The 18510-nt window shown below is 38.4% G+C and overlaps 2 protein-coding genes across 3 annotated transcripts; both read right to left on the bottom strand.

Moving 5' to 3' along the window:
* On the bottom strand, positions 1105-6285 carry LOC109823215 (ankyrin repeat-containing protein At5g02620-like). The gene is made up of 5 exons (XM_020389501.1): positions 6244-6285; positions 3781-4245; positions 2453-2862; positions 1240-1620; positions 1105-1119 (listed from the first exon to the last, which is right to left on the bottom strand). The coding sequence occupies exons 2-5, from the start codon at positions 4166-4168 to the stop codon at positions 1105-1107; spliced, it is 1194 nt and encodes a 397-aa protein (XP_020245090.1). The 5' UTR covers positions 4169-4245; positions 6244-6285.
* On the bottom strand, positions 7360-18451 carry LOC109824652 (ankyrin repeat-containing protein At5g02620-like). 2 transcript variants are annotated; one of them, XM_020391285.1, is made up of 5 exons: positions 17991-18451; positions 17712-17815; positions 15191-17646; positions 14096-14505; positions 7360-8387 (listed from the first exon to the last, which is right to left on the bottom strand). In XM_020391285.1, exons 3-5 carry the CDS (start codon positions 15573-15575, stop codon positions 7527-7529), a joined length of 1656 nt encoding a protein of 551 aa, XP_020246874.1. In that variant the 5' UTR covers positions 15576-17646; positions 17712-17815; positions 17991-18451; the 3' UTR covers positions 7360-7526. The 2 variants fall into 2 exon arrangements, with proteins under 2 accessions (XP_020246874.1, XP_020246873.1); XM_020391284.1 differs by having other exon boundaries at positions 15191-17815.

The following is an 18510-nucleotide window of genomic DNA, read 5'->3' as shown; positions in this document are numbered from 1 at the left end:
CAGTCGACATGGCACAATCGAAGCCGTCAAGTTTGTTCTGGGCATTATAAGACCATGTGCAGCAGTGAAGCAAATGTGAAAATATGTGTTGCAGCAGTGGAGCAAATTGGAAAGCAAATGGAGAGAGAAGGAAATGGAGAGCAAAATTTGCCCATGGGCAATTCTGATTTTGTGGGCCCCACACCTGCAAACAAAATTTTAAAAAAATCTTCATCCTCCTTATTTTGTGGGCCCCACACCTACAAACACCTGATTTTCTTATCCTCCTATTTTGTAATTTATTATTTTGGCCCATAATTAATTAAAATTAATTTTTAATTTTTATATCAATATTTTTCATTTTTCAAGCTCTATAAATAGAGCCTAAGTTTGTGTCATTTGGACACCAAAAAAAATCTGAGATTTTTACACCCTATTTTCATTCCTTTTTAGAATCTTCATCCTCCTTCATGGATCCTTCACAAAACTTTAATTTTCCCATGAACTACAACTTTTTAGAATTTTCATTCCTTTTTTTCTGGTACGTTTCAATAATTTATGTGTGTTAAGTTGGTTTGATGATTAATAATATCGTGTGTTGTGTTGTTTTTTAAGTAATTTTTAATTTAAATTAATGTCATTTAAAAAAATTTATATATTATTAATTGCAAAATTAATGCCATTTTTAAAAACTATATATTATTTATAAAACATATGTCAAATAAATAAATATGAATATAAAATGAATAAATATGGTGGGGTATATGATAGAGTGATGTGGATGAAAGATAAAATATGGTGGGGTATAGATAAAGTAAAAAGTACATATTTGCTTTTCTGCTGTGGAGCTGAAAGAAAAGAGGGAAGCAAATATTGAATTGGTGGGGACAAAAGCTGAGGTGGAGGGCAATATTTGCCCTTCTGCTGCTGATGGTCTAATGATCAAACGACTGGCGCGCTAGAATGTACCATGTCAGCCATGCAGTAGCCAAGTACTGACATGCCACTCCAGCCCTTTTCCCCGTGTATATAAAAAAGAGGGTTGGGTGACAAACACACACACATACATATGTATATACGTCACATTTTTTTGTTGTTGTAATTGTACTAGCAGAAAAAACTATCCTACCACGAATTTATCTTAAATATAGATGTTGCAAAATATTTTGTATGTTAATAGTTCAATTTTATTCGAATAATGAATATGTACAAACACAAGGCTAGATTTATAAATATCTGTATGACTGTATCCATCTTTACCTGAAAAATGGCAGCGAATGCAACGGTGGCAATAAGTGTGGCAACCACATTGACAGAGTTAACAGCATTGTTAAGGCCTTCAAACTTCATCTTCTGCACTTTCTTTTTCAGATCTTGCACCTTTGTTCGAGTACGTTGGGAGCGCTTGAGTTGGAACCGAACCCCATGTTTGATGAAGCTTACAGCTTTTTTAATATGGTTTGAACTGTTCAGAGGGATAGCGTTTACTTCTTCGTTATTTGTTATTTTGTTATTGGCTTCTCTCAAAATAGAGGCAATTTCTTCATTGAAATATTTTTCAGCAATATTTAGGGCAGTTTCACCGGTTTTGTTCAGGGCTTTGACATCAATCTCGGGGAAGGATAGTACAGTTCTTACAATCTGGAATTGTTCAAAAATAATAGCTTAGATAAGTTATGTGATAGGATTGGTGACAAGTGGTAAATTTGTGAAAATATACAAGGTTCCCATATGAAAACTAGGGACAGAAACAAGACTTCATGCTCTTGGAGCTCTATCTAATAATAAACATAGTCAAAGCGACATTAAATGTAGGCTGCATCTCAAACTCCTATTAAAGAGCTTGAGCAATGCCTAGAACCACAAAATCCGTAAGTTTTGGGGGTAAATATAGAAGGCCATACATAATTGAACGTCCAATATAGGCGTGTATTTCAAGTTGAGGCTTCTAATTTAATCGTTTGAAGTTAAAGTGAGCATGAAATTAGTGAATAAGTGAATAACTACATGTCAAGCTATCAAGGGGATAACTAAAAGGAAATGAGATACTTAACGAACTGAAGCACTTATCTCTTCTCTGAGATGAGACCTGAAAAAGAAAAAGAAAAGTTCTAGAGAAATATCTTAAGTATGAGTTTCCTGTAGACACTGATGCAGGACAAATAGAAGATTAGTTAAAATACTAGTGCTTAAGTTGTTCTGCATCAGTGTCTGCAATGTACTTTAAGTCCTAGTGATGATGATGCTATACCCTTACATTACTGAGAAATATACTAACAAATAACTATCCTATGAAGCATCCCTCAAGATTACAGAAATTGCAACCTACCGCCTTTCCACTACCCAGAGAGGCCACACAACAAAACTTTTTAGTAGTAATAAAAAAACATATAAGAAAACACCATGAGATTATCAAGATTCAAACAGGATGCAAGATACAGCATGAACTAAGCTACCAAAAAAAATAACTTACCTGGATTCGCCCCTTCCTTGTTGCCGTATGCAATGCTGTATTGCCTCTATTATCCACTACATGAACAACTGAAGGCACTTTATTCCACAACTCTCTCACGACCGTTGCGTTTTGCCCTTTCACTGCTAAGTGAAGTGCAGTCTGGCCCTTTTTATCGGTTTTCAGACTAAGGGAAGGGTCTTTTTCAAGAAGTTCTCTCAATACTTCCAAGTGACCCATCCTCGCAGCTATATGAAGGGGAGTTTTACCGTTGTTCCTTGTGATTAAACAAACACCCTCATCTTTGTCGAGTAGAAGTTTAACAGCATCTATATAGCCCTGAGCAGCTGCTGTGTATAGAGCTGTAGCATTTGATGAGTCTGTAGTCTTAACCAGTTCTGGGACAGCATGAAGTAACTCTCTCAACACCTCTGCAAGAAGTTTAAACAATTAAATAAGATGGTGTATGTAAATGAAGCTACAATTTGTGAAGTAATTGAAACATATTATTAAATAAAAATAAAAAGGTTTTTTCGATATTAGTCCCTTAAGTGATTTAAGTCTTTCATTTTGTGAATTTAGCCCCTCAAATCATTGAAATTGCTACTAGGCCTCTCAATTCTCATTAGGGGTTTCAAATCCAACCGTCTAATCGCTACTTTCTTCCACTCCTGATTGGAGGGACGAATTTCAAAATAACTTGAGAATTGTGGAAGCTAATAGCAATTTCAATTATTTGAGGGACCAAATTTCAAAGTAACTTAATAATTGGAGGCTATGAAGCACGGACACGCATAACATGAAGCCGTGTCGTGTCGTGTCCGTGTCGGACACACGTGTCGAACACACGTATCCTATGTATTTTTTAGGATTTGTCTCGTGTCGGCGTGTCGGATGGCCGTGTCGGATCCGTGTCCGTGCTACATAGATTGGAGGACTTAATAGTAACTTCAATGATTTGAGGGACTTAATTCAAACACTGAAAGTTTTAAGGGAGTAATATCAAAAAAATTCATATAAAAAAACATATTTCATCTTTTATAGTTGTCAGCCTTGATTTTTGGTTTCGTTGTCAAATATTGTTTTGCCTATAACTTTTGCATCTTGGTAAATATTTAGACAGAATTTGTTTTTTCATTTCCATTTCCATTTCATTTCTTTTCTTGGTTGAGAAAAAGGATGGGGCCCCAACAAACCCCCAGCCTTAGACTGGAGTTATTTTCTATAGCCTTCACTTGTATATAAAATTATCAAGCTAAATCATCCATTGTGTATAAAATAAATTAGGGAATGAAATTTTAAATGAAAAATATGCCAAACTGAAGAAGAGAAGAGAAGCCAAAGATTACCTGCATGTCCCAACTTAGCAGCAATATGAAATGCATCGCTGCTATTGTCAACACTAGGAGCAGCTACTTGCGAGCATGAAGCCTTCAAGATCTCATGAACAATCTCAACATGACCGTTTTCTGCAGCAATAAAGAGTGCAGTATCTCCATCGCTGTTTCTCTTCCAAACTGAACCCTTCAAATCACTGGTCCAGAAATTTGTCAGAATGTCCTTAACCCCTGCTAAATTGCCAATCCTAACAGCTAAATGAAGTGGCGCGTCACCCCGTTTCACCGAATTATTTATGATCTTCGCATCATTAGTGCTTTGCTGTTTATTGTTCATACTCGGCGGAAGAGGCTTTTCATTGTCCAATACCCCTATTTGAAAGCTAACCGTTCTCTCCATTGACAGCCAACAAGCTCGTAGAACACTGTCTTTCTTTGAGAAAGTCTCGCTTTTGCAAAATTCAACAGTCTTGATAACTGTTGCAACAGCCAAAAGCAATCACGTAAGTTAAGGTCAAATTGAAAAATTATGGAAAATCGCCTCAATTCATGACAACTGTTTGAACTATTAATCTTTCAACCTCAGTGTCATTCCTTAATGCATAAAAACTAAATCTCCATTCACAAAATACAGGTGTTGCCTTCTTAAAATATTTATGCAAATTGGGGAACAAGATGAATCCTTCTATCACCAATACCATGCAAAGCCTTAAACTGGAGAGGGGGGAAAAAATCAAAGATACATCTCTCCTATAAAATAGACACACATATGCAATGTCTAACTTAGAAATCAAAGCACAGTTCAAGACTCAGCTTCAAATAATGATGTTAAGTTCCCAACACACAAGAAAAACCAAAAACAAAAAAACCAAAAACAAAAACAAACAAACAAACAAAAAATGTTAATCATCAATTAAACAACCTTACACCACATGAAAGGTTCTGATTCAAAATTGTTAGTTAAGAAATATCTAACCTTCAAAGAATAGATATCCCCTCTAGTAAAGTAGAAAAAGAATGAAATAGAACATGCACGAAGCACAAACATCCTATTATTTATAATCATCCTGCAATTAAAAAAGGAAAAAAAAATATATGGAAACCTTTTGACTGTTATGTTGTTTGCATTAGCATGTTGGGTAAAATTCAGGAACATCGACTGTATCTGCAGAGGTATCCTGTGGGTCCTCATCTCTAATGTGTTGCCTCTATGAAGTATTATGTTTTTTGTTTTTTGTGTCATCTTGATATTATCTAAGTGTAAGCATTTATGCTTCCGGCTTGTGGATGGATATAGATGCTGCTGATTTTGGTTATGGGCATACACTCCAAAAGTGATTTACTGGATCACTGCAGAATATACCTACACTGTCATCCAAATCATCAATAAAATTTTGGTGACTTTTTAGTAAGTCCTATTGTATATAGCTTTACGGAGGCTTAATCTCCAGTAGTACAATGTATCTGGATATTTGGCCATTGAATTTTGGGTCCAGTCATAGAGAAATTCCAAATTCTTACTTCTGCAGGTACACAAGCAAGGTGTTCTAATTTATTCCTGGAGTTTTCATTGTGAAACTTCAGGTTCTATGAATGACAGGAACTACGGCATTGTTATCAAGTTGAGGATCCCTTCCAGAATAACCAATATAGTTAGCAACAAATATAACATAGGGTTTCGAGTTGATAATCTTGGTATTCCCTGGTATTCCCTCCTACTGAACCGTTAGCAACAGTTTACTAATACAACGAACAGGATAGAGAAAACATATTCATTCAATAAAAGACATAAGGGAACATATGAAACACCTGTAATGTAGAGTGAATCATAGTTAACAAAGGTCTGACCGAGAAGTACAAGAATGATGAAGTTGGAGGGGTAATGTATGTCCACAAACTAACAAATATTTGAAATCTCTATGATCTCAGAAAATTGTTCTTTAAAGGTTAGAGCAAGATTTCAATCGAATTCAACTAATAGTTTTGTGCAACCAAATTCTCGTCCTCTTTCCTTGTTTTTTGCTTATTTTCTCTTGAAAACACACATTTTCTCTGAAACATCAGCATAAAAGAATTCCAACAAGCTTATTATGCATCGATTTTTACAAATAAAAAGGCAGCAAGAAGAGATCCGAAACTATCAGACACCCAGTATTTCCAAGGCACTTAGAACAAACAAATCAACATCAACGAGCCCAAATCACAAAAAGCAACAAGAATTGAGAGAGTCCCTTTGACGCAAATCATCTTATTCTATCCCAACATTGATCAAATAAATTAATAAAATAGATACTACCAAATTATGGAACACCCAACACTTCCAAGTTATCAAGAAAAACCAGTCAACATCAACAACCCAAATTAGAGAACCAAACAAATATCTGATAAATAACAATTGACCCAAATCATAATTTCTATTTCCACATTAAAATAAATAAATTAAGTGGAACTATGAAGGGACAAATGAGAAGCTACAGTGGGGAGAGAGAAGAAAATTCTGAGCTCTGAAGAATTCACTTTGCCGGCAACAAGATCTATGAAAGATCAAAGCAGCAGCTGCAATTTATTATTTTTTAGGGAAAAAGACTGTTTGGTATTGGAATTACAATTTTTTGCATATCTATTCCTCTATAATAGTGGGAGAATCCAAGATTCACTATTCATGCTAAACATACAGTAATTTACCGTAGCATTATTACTGCAGCACAGGCAGGAAGATCCAAGATTCAATATTCATGCTACAATAATTACTGTAATTATTATTACTGTAGCACAGCAGGAACTGTAGCGTTTAAAAACATTATTGTATCATTATTAGCTCAGGTGAGATACTGTAGCATTTAAAAAATGTTACTCTAACAATTAAAAAAATTATATTTAAATACGAAATTACTGTATCGGAAATAAAAAAATAAAGGCCGTGCTTGCAGGGGTGCACACTAGTAAGTTCCTAATACTGCAGACGATGGGCCTTTGTTTTGTACATGATGGCTTGGGTCTTTTGACTCAGAGGTCAGGGACTGTTTATCGAAAAAAATGATAGTATAATCAAACATTTATGGAGTGATTACCCTCAGTATTGATTGACTCAGCAAGACACAAAGATCAGGAGTTTACAATTTTATTACTGATGGACTGATTATTAATTAATTATTTACAAGAAGTTGAGTACACTGGAGTCCACTCCTCTATCTGAAATATTAATTTGTCGAGAACAGGCTACGTCTTATGCAAGCGAGAGGAATTTCCAGATCTCTTGCACATTGCAAAAAGGGTTCAGCATTCTGATATAACAAACTTGAATAGTATAAAATTGCAAAAACAGGTAGTAAACTACAAAATTTCTGGAAACGTTATCAATCATGCATATCTAGCACACACCTGAATGACCACAACCACATGATCGCAATTGGACACACAAAGAGCACAAGGATCTGCAAACAAATACAACCTTTGTTCTGTTATGAATAATAAAGTCTGACTGTTTCTTTGGATATTCATTTTACTTGTTAATGAGGATTCTGTTTTAGGAGAACCCCATAAAAATGTCACAAATAAAATGGAAACTTATCCTAATGCAACAATCATGCCTTTAACCCTTGTTTGTGAGATAGCTCACAAACAAAGCTTGATACTTCATGATATGAATTCTGTGAATACCAACCACCAAACGATCTCCTTGCAACTAAAAAGCATCCCATAAAAGCATCAAATATACAATATAATCTCTAAGGTTGTTTAGATCTTGTACTCACTATTCACAACCAGACGAACTTCTTCTCGCTATTCAGTATCTCTGAGTCTGAAGCTGATGATATTGACCAGCCTCGTGAACGTCTAAGGGATTGCCTCCTTATATCTCTACGACTTCTCTCCTCTATTCGATGAACAACAATGCAGTAAAACATAGACCCAATAGTCGTCAGCATGATCGAAGCACCAATGGCTAACATAAACCAAGCAAGCCACCAGCTATGCTTGCCAACAACAACATAGGTGAGGGAGACAAAAGATATGGACACAAACAAGCAAGCCAACCACATGAGCTTGTTAATCACAAACACCATCCTCTTCTTCGCCTTCTGCTCGATCACAATCAAAGAAGTCTGAACCACAACAACTGCAAGCGAGATGAACAATGCCGATGAATCAAAAACCAGGAAGATGATGAAGGCCGGCTTGTTGGCAATGTTAGCTTCGCCAATGGTGTAACCATCAGTCGGGGTCTCAATGTACTGCCCTGGCATAGTGAAGATGGCAGCAAAGGCGATGGTGGCTATGAGGACTGCAACGACTGTGCTAGAATTGATGGCGTTGTTGAGGCCACTGACGTGGAGCTTGTGGAGTCTTTTCTTGATGTTTTGGACTCTCTTCTCTGTTTGTCGGGTTTGGACTAGCTGGAATTGGACCTCGTGGCGGATGTCGCTGACTGTTTGCTTCAGTTGTTTTGCTGTGTTGGGAGGGTTTGCACGTTCTTTTGAAGCAAGAGCACCGGCTTCTCTTAGAAAGGAAGAGGTCGCTTCATTGCAGGCCTTTTCAGCAATGTTGAGAGCAGTTTCACCTGCTCTGTTAACAACATTTATGTCGATCCCGTCAACTGATAGTAGAGCAGATAATATCTGCAATAAGAAACATGCTCTAACTGACCGACATGATATGCAAAATACTCTTAACTGAAAAACTACATGTATAATACAGTACTATACGTCAGACCTTAAATAACTGTTATTTAGCTTAAATATATAGTAGAAAATATATGAAACCCTAATTCCATAGATGAAATAATATGGGCTTATATAGGCCCTACAAACACATCTTACAAATAAGCCCCTTAATTATACTAACATGTCAACACTCCTCCTCAAGATGGACGAAAGATATCCACTAAGCCCATCTTGTCACATCCTTTAATCATATCTACTGAGCTAAGTCCCTTAGTCAGACAATCTGCTGCCTGGTCTTTAGTTGAAACATGACTTAACTCCAGTAGTCCACTGTCCAACTTCTCTTTGATGAAGAACCTATCGATCACTTAACTCCAGTAGTCCACTGTCCAACTTCTCTTTGATGAAGAACCTATCGATCTCGATGTGTTTGGTTTTATCATGCTGCACTGGATTATTGATGATACTGATGGCTGACTTGTTATCACACCACAGTTTCATCATTGCTCCTTGATCCAGCTTCAGCTCCACCAGCATACTCTTCAACCATAATAACTCCGCAACTCCTAAGGCCATAGCTCTATACTCTGCTTCAGCTGTTGATCTCGCCACCACTGACTGCTTCTTGCTCTTCCACGAGACCAAGTTGCCTCTTACAAAGATACAGTATCCTGAGGTGGACCTCCTGTCATCAGCACAGCTAGTCCAATCCGAGTCACAGTAACCCTCAATGCTCATATGTTCATTTTTCCTGAATATCAGCCCTTTTTCGGGGGCACTCTTCAAATACCTCAGAATCTGGTACACTACGTCCATATGACCCTTCGTCGGATCATGCATATAGCGACTCACCACGCTCACTGCAAAAGAGATATCGGGACGTGTGTGACTCAAATAGATCAACCTCCTACTAGTCTCTGGTATCTGTCACGATCAACTGGTTCTTCAGCCTCAGCATCCAGTTTGAACTTCTGATCGATCGGTGTAGTTACAGGATTACACCCTAACATCCCTGTCTCTTTGAGAAGATCCAGTGCATACTTTCTCTGGGATAGGATAATCCCCTCCGCTCCTCGAGCTATCTCTATTCGAAGAAAGTATCGAAGCAAGCCAAGATCTTTCACCTCGAATTCCTTACCCAGTCTCACTTTGAGTTGGGCAATCTCCCTCTCATCATCCCCTGTAATAATCATATCATCCACATATACCGTAAGCATGGTGATGTGGCCTTCATTTTGTCGAAAGAACACGGTATGATCGACGTTAATCTGCTGGTATCCCATACCTAGCATAGCCCTCCTGAATCTGTCGAACCAAGCACGGGGAGACTGCTTCAGCCCATAGAGAGACTTTTTTAATCTGCAGACCTTGCCTACTGTCTGATCTGTGTCAAATCCTGGTAGAATTTCCATGTATACCTCTTCCATCAGATCTCCATGAAGAAATACATTCTTCACATCTAATTGGTGTAGCTTCCATCCACCATTTACTGCCAGGGAGATCAAGGTCCAAACAATGCTCATCTTCGCCACCGGTGTAAAAGTCTCATCATAGTCAATGCCATATGTCTGACTATATTCTTTTTCCACCAGACAAGCTTTGTAGCGCTCAACCTGTCCGTCTGGATTCTGCTTCACAGTAAAGACCCACTTGCATCCAACTGTTCTCTTTCCTTTTGGTAGTTTTACTAACTCCTAAGTACGGTTCTTCTCAAGGGCCCCTAGCTCTTCGTGCATAGCAGTTTTCCATTTTGGGTCCTTTTTTGTAACCTGCCAATTGTTAGGTATAGTAACAGAGTCCAGTGATGCAATGAATGCTCCATGTGCAGGGTGGATGTTAGAATATGATACAAACTGAACAAGATCCCAACCATATCTATCGGGAGGATTTCCCGCATTACTACGAGTAGTCCTCCGTACAGACATTGGTGTGGGAGGAGTGAGGAGAGGAATGATATCACCTTGAGAAGAATATGGTGGTAGTGTAGGTGTCTCAGGAGTCGGGACATGTGTTGGCAAGGGACTTGGCACCAGTGACACTGTAGGTACTGTTCCCGAAATTTGTTTCCCCTTTCTACTATAGGTAAGTAGCTCCCCCTGAGCTGTGGGTCTAACACCTCTTGTCTCATTCTCCTCTTCTTCTCCATTCTCCTGCTCCTCCTCAACCAATTCTCCTTCCTAAGGAATCGTTACAGAAATTGATTTCTCCACATTCACCGATCTCTCACCATTCTCCTCCTCTCGCCTCATACTTCCAGTATTAGGCGAGTTACCAATGGATGAAGTTACCTTCTGGGTGTAATATGGCTCGAGTTCTCGAAAGTGCACATCCATGCTCACAAACAACCTTTTTTCCACCGGGCTTCAGTAAACATATCCCTTCTGAGTAGCAGATATCCCACAAAGATGTATTTCACCGCTCTAGGGACAAGCTTCCCGACGGATGGCCTGTTATCCTTCACAAAGAACACACAGTCAAACACCTTGAGTGGAAGAAGTCCACCATTATCTTCCTTCAACGTCTCACACGGAGACTTTCAATGTAGTACTCTCGAGGGCATTCTGTTGATTAGTGCTGCTGCGGTCAACACTGCTTGCCCCCATAATATTTTTGGGACATTCTTGGAGATCATCATACTTCTAGCAACCTCTAAAAGATGTCTGTTCTTCCTTTTCGCTACCCCATTCTGAGCTGGTGTGTATGGGCATGTAGTCCGGTGTTGTATTCCCTGAGCTGACAAGTATTCTCCAAACGCTTTGTTAGTATACTCTGTCCCATTATTAGAACTCAATACCTTCACCACAGCGCTGTATTGAGTCTGAGCATACCTATGAAAGTTTTAAAAGCAACCAAACACTTCACTCTTATTTTTCATCAAGTATAACCAAGTAACGTGAGAGAAATAATCAATAAAGGTAACAAAATACTTGTATCCATTCATAGAACTTGTGGAACAAGGCCCCCAAATATCTGAATGTATCAGGTCAAATGCACGAGAACTCCTATGACCAGAACTTACATAAGAACTTATAGTAAACTTTCCAAACTCACATGCATCACACACAAGGTTCTGCTTATTTGCTTACTCAAATAGAGATGGATACAATCTACTTAAAACACTAAAGGATGAGTGTCCCAAACGCTGGTGATGAAACATCAACATACTCTCAACACTCATCTCAGATCCTACTCCTGCTCTCTCTACCATAGATACCAATGCTGAGTCCAGCCCTTCACGATCCAGGTACCACAGTCCACTACATCATGTGTCAGTCCTAAGTCTCCGCCTTGTCCCCTTCTCCTGGAAGATCACCTTAGGAATGTCAAAAGAAATAATACATTTTAGTTGGAGTATGATAGCACTAATGGACAAAAGATTGACTGGAAAGGAAGGAGCATGCAAAACATTGAATAAAGTTACAGAACCTATACAATTGACTATACCCTTACCAACCACTGGCTGAAAAGTATCATCAGCTGTTTGGATACTGTCAGCCGATACTAAGTGAGTATATGATGAGAACTCACTAGCATTACCTGTCACATGTCGAGACGCACCGGAATCGACTATCCACTTTGATGATCTATCGGTAGATATAGAAGCAAGAACATGTATGTCATCAGTACCTTTGGTCGGATGAGCATAAGTAGCAGTGTTGCCTCTGGCGAAGAATGAAATGGATGCCTCCTCAGTCCCACTCCTCCTGTCTCTATCTCCTGCTACTCTCTGTTTCCTCCTGAGTATCTCCAGGAGAGCATGATCCTCATCAGTAAAGACCACCTCACCTGCTTCCTCTCCCTCTGCGACCATCAGATTCGCCCGGTTGTCTGCTCCTCTTCCACCTCATCGACCCCCACGGTCACGACCACGACCTCTGAACTGTCTACGTTCACCCGAATCTCCTTCCTTGGGTGGCTTGGTACAAGCATGCCTTAGATGACTCACTTCACCGTAGTTGTAGCACTGCCGAGTCTCCCTCTTGGGTCCAGTGTTGCCAGAATTAGAGGCCGTCAGTGCTGACTTCATCACAGGAAGTTCACCTATCCCCGCCTGCAGTTTAATGCGAGTCTCCTCCTGGATCATGGCTGAGACTGCCTCCTCAAGTATGGGAATTTTTGGCTGAGCTAGCAGTAACGTAATTCTCTGAGCAAATTCCGATGTCAGCCCCTTGAGAAACACCATAGTCCTCTCCTGTAAAAAAGCCTCTCGCTTTTTACACTCTGGGTCCTTACAGCTCGTCCGAGGTGAGAAATGATCATAATCTAGCCACAGGCGCTCCAACTCTGTAGCATACTCCTGTATAGTCTTTTCTCTCTGGACTGTGGCGTCAATCTCTCCCTTGATCTGGAACACCCTCAGGTTATTCCCTACTCCATCATAGGTCCTCCTCAACATCTCCCAGACATCCTTCACCTTCTTAATGTCATCCACTGTGACGACGATTGACTGGACAAATGAGTTGAGGAGCCAGATGTACACCAATATATGAGTGGACTTCCACTCATCTCTTTTTGCCGAGCCCTCAGCCGGCTTTGTCTTCTCTCCTGTCAAATATCCCTTCAAGTTCCTCCCCGCAAGGGTGTATCTTACCCGTCGTGACCAGCTCAGGTAAGTAGCCGGTCCATCGAGCTTCAGATCGATGGGTGAAAGTTTCAACTTCGTCGGTGGTCTTGTCGCGCGCTCACCAGCCGACAACTTCATCAACTGCATCAAAGTTGAGATCTCCGCGGGGTTCAACTTCTTGATGATCTCCTCCATCGACCAGGCTCTAGATCAAGCACCTGTCCTCCTTCTCTTCTAACTCTTGTTGTGTGCAGTGAAAAATTTCGACAGTACTTTTGCTGCACAACAAGAGTTAGATTTTAACTAAATTCTTGTTTCTCAAAGGAAACAAGAATCGACAGTGATATATCTCAACACCGTGAGATATACACTCTTCCTCTCATCAGTTCTAGGACTGAAATGTCGAGGGAATCGAACAAGCTCCTCGCGGCGGCTAGGGTTTGGGTGGAGGCTCTGATACTAAGTAGAAAATATATGAAACCCTAATTCCATAGATAAGATAATATGGACTTATATAGGCCCTACAAACACATCTTACAAATAAGCCCCTTAACTATACTAATATGTCAACATATATTAAGGTGAAATACACAAGCTATTTTTTATAGATCATTTTGCTGAAATTAAGTTCTATCTTATATGAAGAACAGCATGATACATATATTTATGTGCGTCACATATAGATATATTCATAAGAAACATGCATATATAGCCATATTATCACATCTGGACTTTGGACCATTGCCAGTTTCACAAACCCCTGTCCATGTCATAGTATGACATTCGCATCTGTCTAAGAATCATAGTTCACTCATATGATATGCATGTATCATCAACAATTATTAGATTTTTGCCTTTACTCAAAAATGAATTTATGCTCTTTAGTCATGTGTCACATATACATAAATTTGATTTACATGAAATGATGAAAACAATGATGCAACAAAATGACAGACAATTGCAGATGTTCACTAAAACTTCTACAGATAGCTTAAGAAATGTGCAAGGACTACATATTTTCATGTTAAAATTTTGAATTAAACTGAGGAAATAATGTCGCTATAAAAAAATACCAGATTATCTTCAACATTTTACAAACCTCAGGACGGCCCTTCCTCGTTGCAATATGCAATGGTGTATTCCCCTTGTTATCTTCCATATTGATGACAGAAATTTCAGTTTTTAGAAGTTCCAGAACAATTTCAACATTATTTCCTTTCACTGCCATATGAATTGGCGCCTGACCCTTCTTATCGGTCCTCAAACCAATGCTCGGGTCCTTACTTAAAATTGATTTCACCACTTCTAAGTGTCCCATCCTTGCAGCTGAGTGCAAGACTGTTTTCCCATTGCTCCTTGTGATCTTGGCAAGGCTTGCATCTGTTTCTAACAAGAGATTGACAACACTTTCATGACCTTGACTAGCAGCAGAGTTCAACGCTGTAGAGTTTGATGAGTTGGTAGTCATAGCTAATGAGGGGAAACAATGCAAGAGCTCCTTCAAGACTTCTGCAGGTCACAGGAAAGTAGAAAGGTTATAAAGAATTTATAATTTGAGAATGTTTTCTTACAACCACAGATAGCTATATTCTTTCTGTATAAAAAAAAAGTAGGATTAGTTCTTCTAGCAACTATTGTCTTATCATGAGGGTAATGATTTGGATTTAAGCATGGTTCGTTCAGATGCCATGTTAAAGATCACTTCCACTGCATCAAAACTATAGGTGAGAGGTATGGTCTATAATTTTATAATCTAACAGAACGCAATGAGCGCATTTTCAACTCATGCCGAAGATACAGTGCTTAATGTTTAGTGGAGTTATGGTTTGGTCATCTGTCGCTGCATAGACGCGGATGACCCCATGCAAATCTACTTTGTTCTCACTCAGTTACCCAACCATTCCCCACTATTCTCCCACCTTATAAATCAATTATACTGTACTCTCAACAAAGTTTAGGCCCAGGCCTTTGCTGTTATTGAAATAAAAAAAAAACTCTTCTAGAATTGCGTTCTTATTTGGAAACAAAAGACTTAATATGTCTTCAGATTTCCAGAACTGTAGATAGATAACTATCAAGATGAAAATTCATAATGATCTTCCGCAACAATTGATTCAGGACCTAACTTACATGAACATAAATGTGAACTGAAAAACAGGCAGAATTAACTATCATAAGAAAGAGATTGAATTACCTAGATGCCCGTGCTTGGCTGCAATATGAAACGAGTCATAACTATTGTCTGCTTTTAGAGAAGCAGACTGAATATCTGAAGCTTTCAGTAACTCACAAACAGCCCCACTATGCCCATTGTCTGCAGCAACATAGAGTGCAGTCTCTCCATCTTGATTCTGTGCCGATATCAGTTCCCTCAGGCCATAGGGATCACACTGTGAAAGAATTCTCTCAATATGAACTACATTGCCAGTCCTTGCAGCCAAATGAAGTTGAGTGTCCCCTCGCTTTCCGGCACTGTCCCTACTCTTCTTTTCTTGAAAGCTTTGTTGTTTTTCCAAGACTCCGAACCTGAAACTCTTCTGTTTCTGCCTGAAGCTTTGAAGCTTTTCTAAGGGCTTCATGTGAGAACCTTTCTTTTCTCTTTACTTATATTGCTTCTTTTCCTTCTTTTTTTGCTTACTAACTTATCAAAAAGGTAAAAGGAAAAACAAAAATCTGATGTTCGACCTCTTTTATCTCATTGCACAAAACCACTGATAAACTGCTCCATTAACGTTTGAACAGGTTTCAACAAGTAAATTAGTGATAACAAATATGTGAAATCCACCTAAGAAGCTTAAATTAGGTTTTAGTTCTAGCTAACTAATTCTTTGCTCAGATGTAGGAAGTGTTCAGTCCTTTTGTGAAATCTTCTACATAGAAAAAACCAAAAACAAGCTGTTCGATAAATGAAAAAAAGCCAAACTTACCTGATATAACACAAGCAAAACTCAGAAATTTTTCTTCCTTTTTTTCTACAAGAAATGGGTGGATTCAATCTCAAAAAATTGAGTAAGATTTTTCCAGAGAACAGAAAAGGAATCTCACTTCACCTTAAAAGAAAAATTAAATGTAAAGAAACAAAGCAAATGCAGAACATCTTTTAAGCTTTGATAAATAGCTTTAAAACCTAATGGCTCTCAGCCCATAGTAAATTGTTTAGAAAAAATAAATACAGAAATATCCCATAAAACTCCAGAAGTTGCCTTTTCAGGCTGTCTCTAACAAGAAAACATGTTTCTTTTCATTTATCTTAGAAACTCATTGGAATTTCCAGAGCCTATCATATAGAGTTTTACTTTGCACGGCAATCTCATAATAAGTACAAAAGACCAAACCAATATTTTTCACAATCTTTTTTGTAGTTTCTTTCTCAATTGAACACTTCCAAATAAGCCAAACAAGGTAGTTAGTGATTACTGGTTTGTTATATTTGTCATGGATGTTGCATTTGTTTTATGTACAGTTTGTCTCCATATAAGAAGTAAAGATGAAAGAAAATCCAGATGGCAGTTAATGTCAAGTAGTCTTAGACAATGGAAAAAAATAAACAGTAAAGTCAAATTAGACAAAGATATGACACTATGTTCGTTAAACAATCGAAAGTTAGACCAAAGAATTAAGGCTTGAACTAGAGTTTTGAGTTTGCTGGTAATGCTACAAGCATTATAAATATGGTACTTAAAAAAACAGTGCTCAAAGTGCACCACAGTACACTTACCAAAGTACCCTGAATCCGTGCAAGAGATCTAGCCTCTAGAGTTCAATTTATGCTGAAACAAGGTCATGGTTATATTGTCAGAAGATGATCTGAAGTTCGACTTGGGATGGAAAATACAATTGAACTAAAGAGGAATTTCGTTAGAATTGACCCTCCACCAAATCCAACTCTGAGCATATCACTATGTTATAGATGTACACAAACATAAACTGTATATTATTGTTGTTTACCTAGAAAATTGATTAAGAAAAATGTACATTACCTTTGGCTGAGCTTTTAACTCCTAATTTGATGGTTCATTCCAAATGATACGAAGTAATCTAAACAACCCATGAACAATGTACAACTCAAGGATAGGTTTAGTTTACTGGCTTGGCATTTAAACTTACCTTTAGGGCTCAAGAATATGGATTGATGCTATGTTTTAACTCAGTATGTTAGATTTGCACCCCGGATTCCGAAATGCCAAAAATGAAGCTTCTGCAATTGGCATCTCCAAATCACAAAGTAAGCTTCTACCCTTTCAATGTGTAGTAAAGAATCATAAATCATGCTTGTCTGAAACATAAAAATTACAAGCAATGTCATATACCCTGGGTCTACAAGCCAGTTGTGCCATATAAGCCCTGGGACCCACTAAGAGTTTTTGCTTCAAACCACTGCCAAAAATGACTTGCTATTTTTGCAATTGGTTCTCATGACTCACCTTATAAACCCATACATACTTTCATAAGTTCCCCATGTAGGACAAATAAATGGTGGTGTGACAAGCATTGACATGCCTCTAAACATTGCAACTCAGCTAGTGCAGAATGATTTGAATTCCAAAAGTTAAAGAGATGCCTATGCAAGGCCCAGAATCCTATGTGGGATGATCTCGCCAAATATCTGAACCTCCAATAGTTGGATAAGATTTTGGAGTTACCACGTTTCTGCAAATGGATGTGTACACTGTTATGAACTTCTATACAAGATGAAAGTAACCCATGTACCATACCAAGAAAACAATGAATATCAGCTCGATCAGTGTTGTATGCTTCCTTCTCTGGAAGCAGCCGCTGATATATTTGGTAATGGACCATGAAATGGCTGAATGAATACCTGAAATCCATAGAAAACAAATTATGAGTCTCTATAAACCACATAATTGGTTATAAAGTGCAGATTGTAGAATTCATTATGCCACTTTGGTCTCATAGAAGCAATTTCACAACAAGTCGAGAGCATTGCATAAGGAGACTAATTGTGGAGTCATATTGAGTACATCTCTACATACCCAATTACAAGGAGTCTTCTTCTCGGTTCATTTTGTAATAAGCGCATCAACAAGAGCACGGAAAATATAGTTAGTTTTTCCCTAACTGGGCGCTCCTACTGAAATCAATAATAGCCCACAATTTTTGAATCAAGATAACCCACATTTTAATTATAAAGTTGCACTTTGTAGAATCTGTCTGTTTGGTTTCATAGATGCATTTCCACAAACACATTGCGGGCATCGCAGTAAGCAAACTTAATGCGCAATTGATAGTATAATAGTTGAGATGGGGCTTTTTCCCCCCTTAATGGATTTGTTCAGCAACTTGGTGCTAGCTTTGATGGCCATAGGGTTGCTTATAATTTGTTTGTAACTGTCAAGAAGGGACAACAGCTGAGTGAGTGGAGGAGATTGACGAAGCGAAACAGAGAGCTCTTTTATGGGTAAATTTCACATAACCCCCCAACACTTTGGGAAACTAAAACCCTCATCTCACTAAAAAGTCTAAACGCTAAAAGATTTTCCCACACAACCCCCA

This window comes from Asparagus officinalis, chromosome 9 (assembly GCF_001876935.1).
Source record: "Asparagus officinalis chromosome 9, Aspof.V1, whole genome shotgun sequence".
NCBI lineage: Eukaryota > Viridiplantae > Streptophyta > Magnoliopsida > Asparagales > Asparagaceae > Asparagus > Asparagus officinalis.
This window is presented reverse-complemented; position numbering and strand designations above follow the sequence as displayed.

Excerpts from the sequence above, each read along its gene's own strand:
- LOC109823215 (XM_020389501.1), bottom strand. The coding sequence starts at position 4,168 with ATGGAGAGAACGGTTAGCTTTCAAATAGGGGTATTGGACAATGAAAAG. Across the intron at positions 2,863-3,780 it reads TGCTAAGTTGGGACATGCAG|AGGTGTTGAGAGAGTTACTT; the intron begins GTAATCTTTGGC and ends AACTTCTTGCAG. Across the intron at positions 1,621-2,452 it reads CAAGGAAGGGGCGAATCCAG|ATTGTAAGAACTGTACTATC; the intron begins GTAAGTTATTTT and ends GAACAATTCCAG.
- LOC109824652 (XM_020391284.1), bottom strand. The coding sequence starts at position 15,575 with ATGAAGCCCTTAGAAAAGCTTCAAAGCTTCAGGCAGAAACAGAAGAGT. Across the intron at positions 14,506-15,190 it reads AGCCAAGCACGGGCATCTAG|AAGTCTTGAAGGAGCTCTTG; the intron begins GTAATTCAATCT and ends TGTGACCTGCAG. Across the intron at positions 8,388-14,095 it reads CGAGGAAGGGCCGTCCTGAG|ATATTATCTGCTCTACTATC; the intron begins GTTTGTAAAATG and ends TTCTTATTGCAG.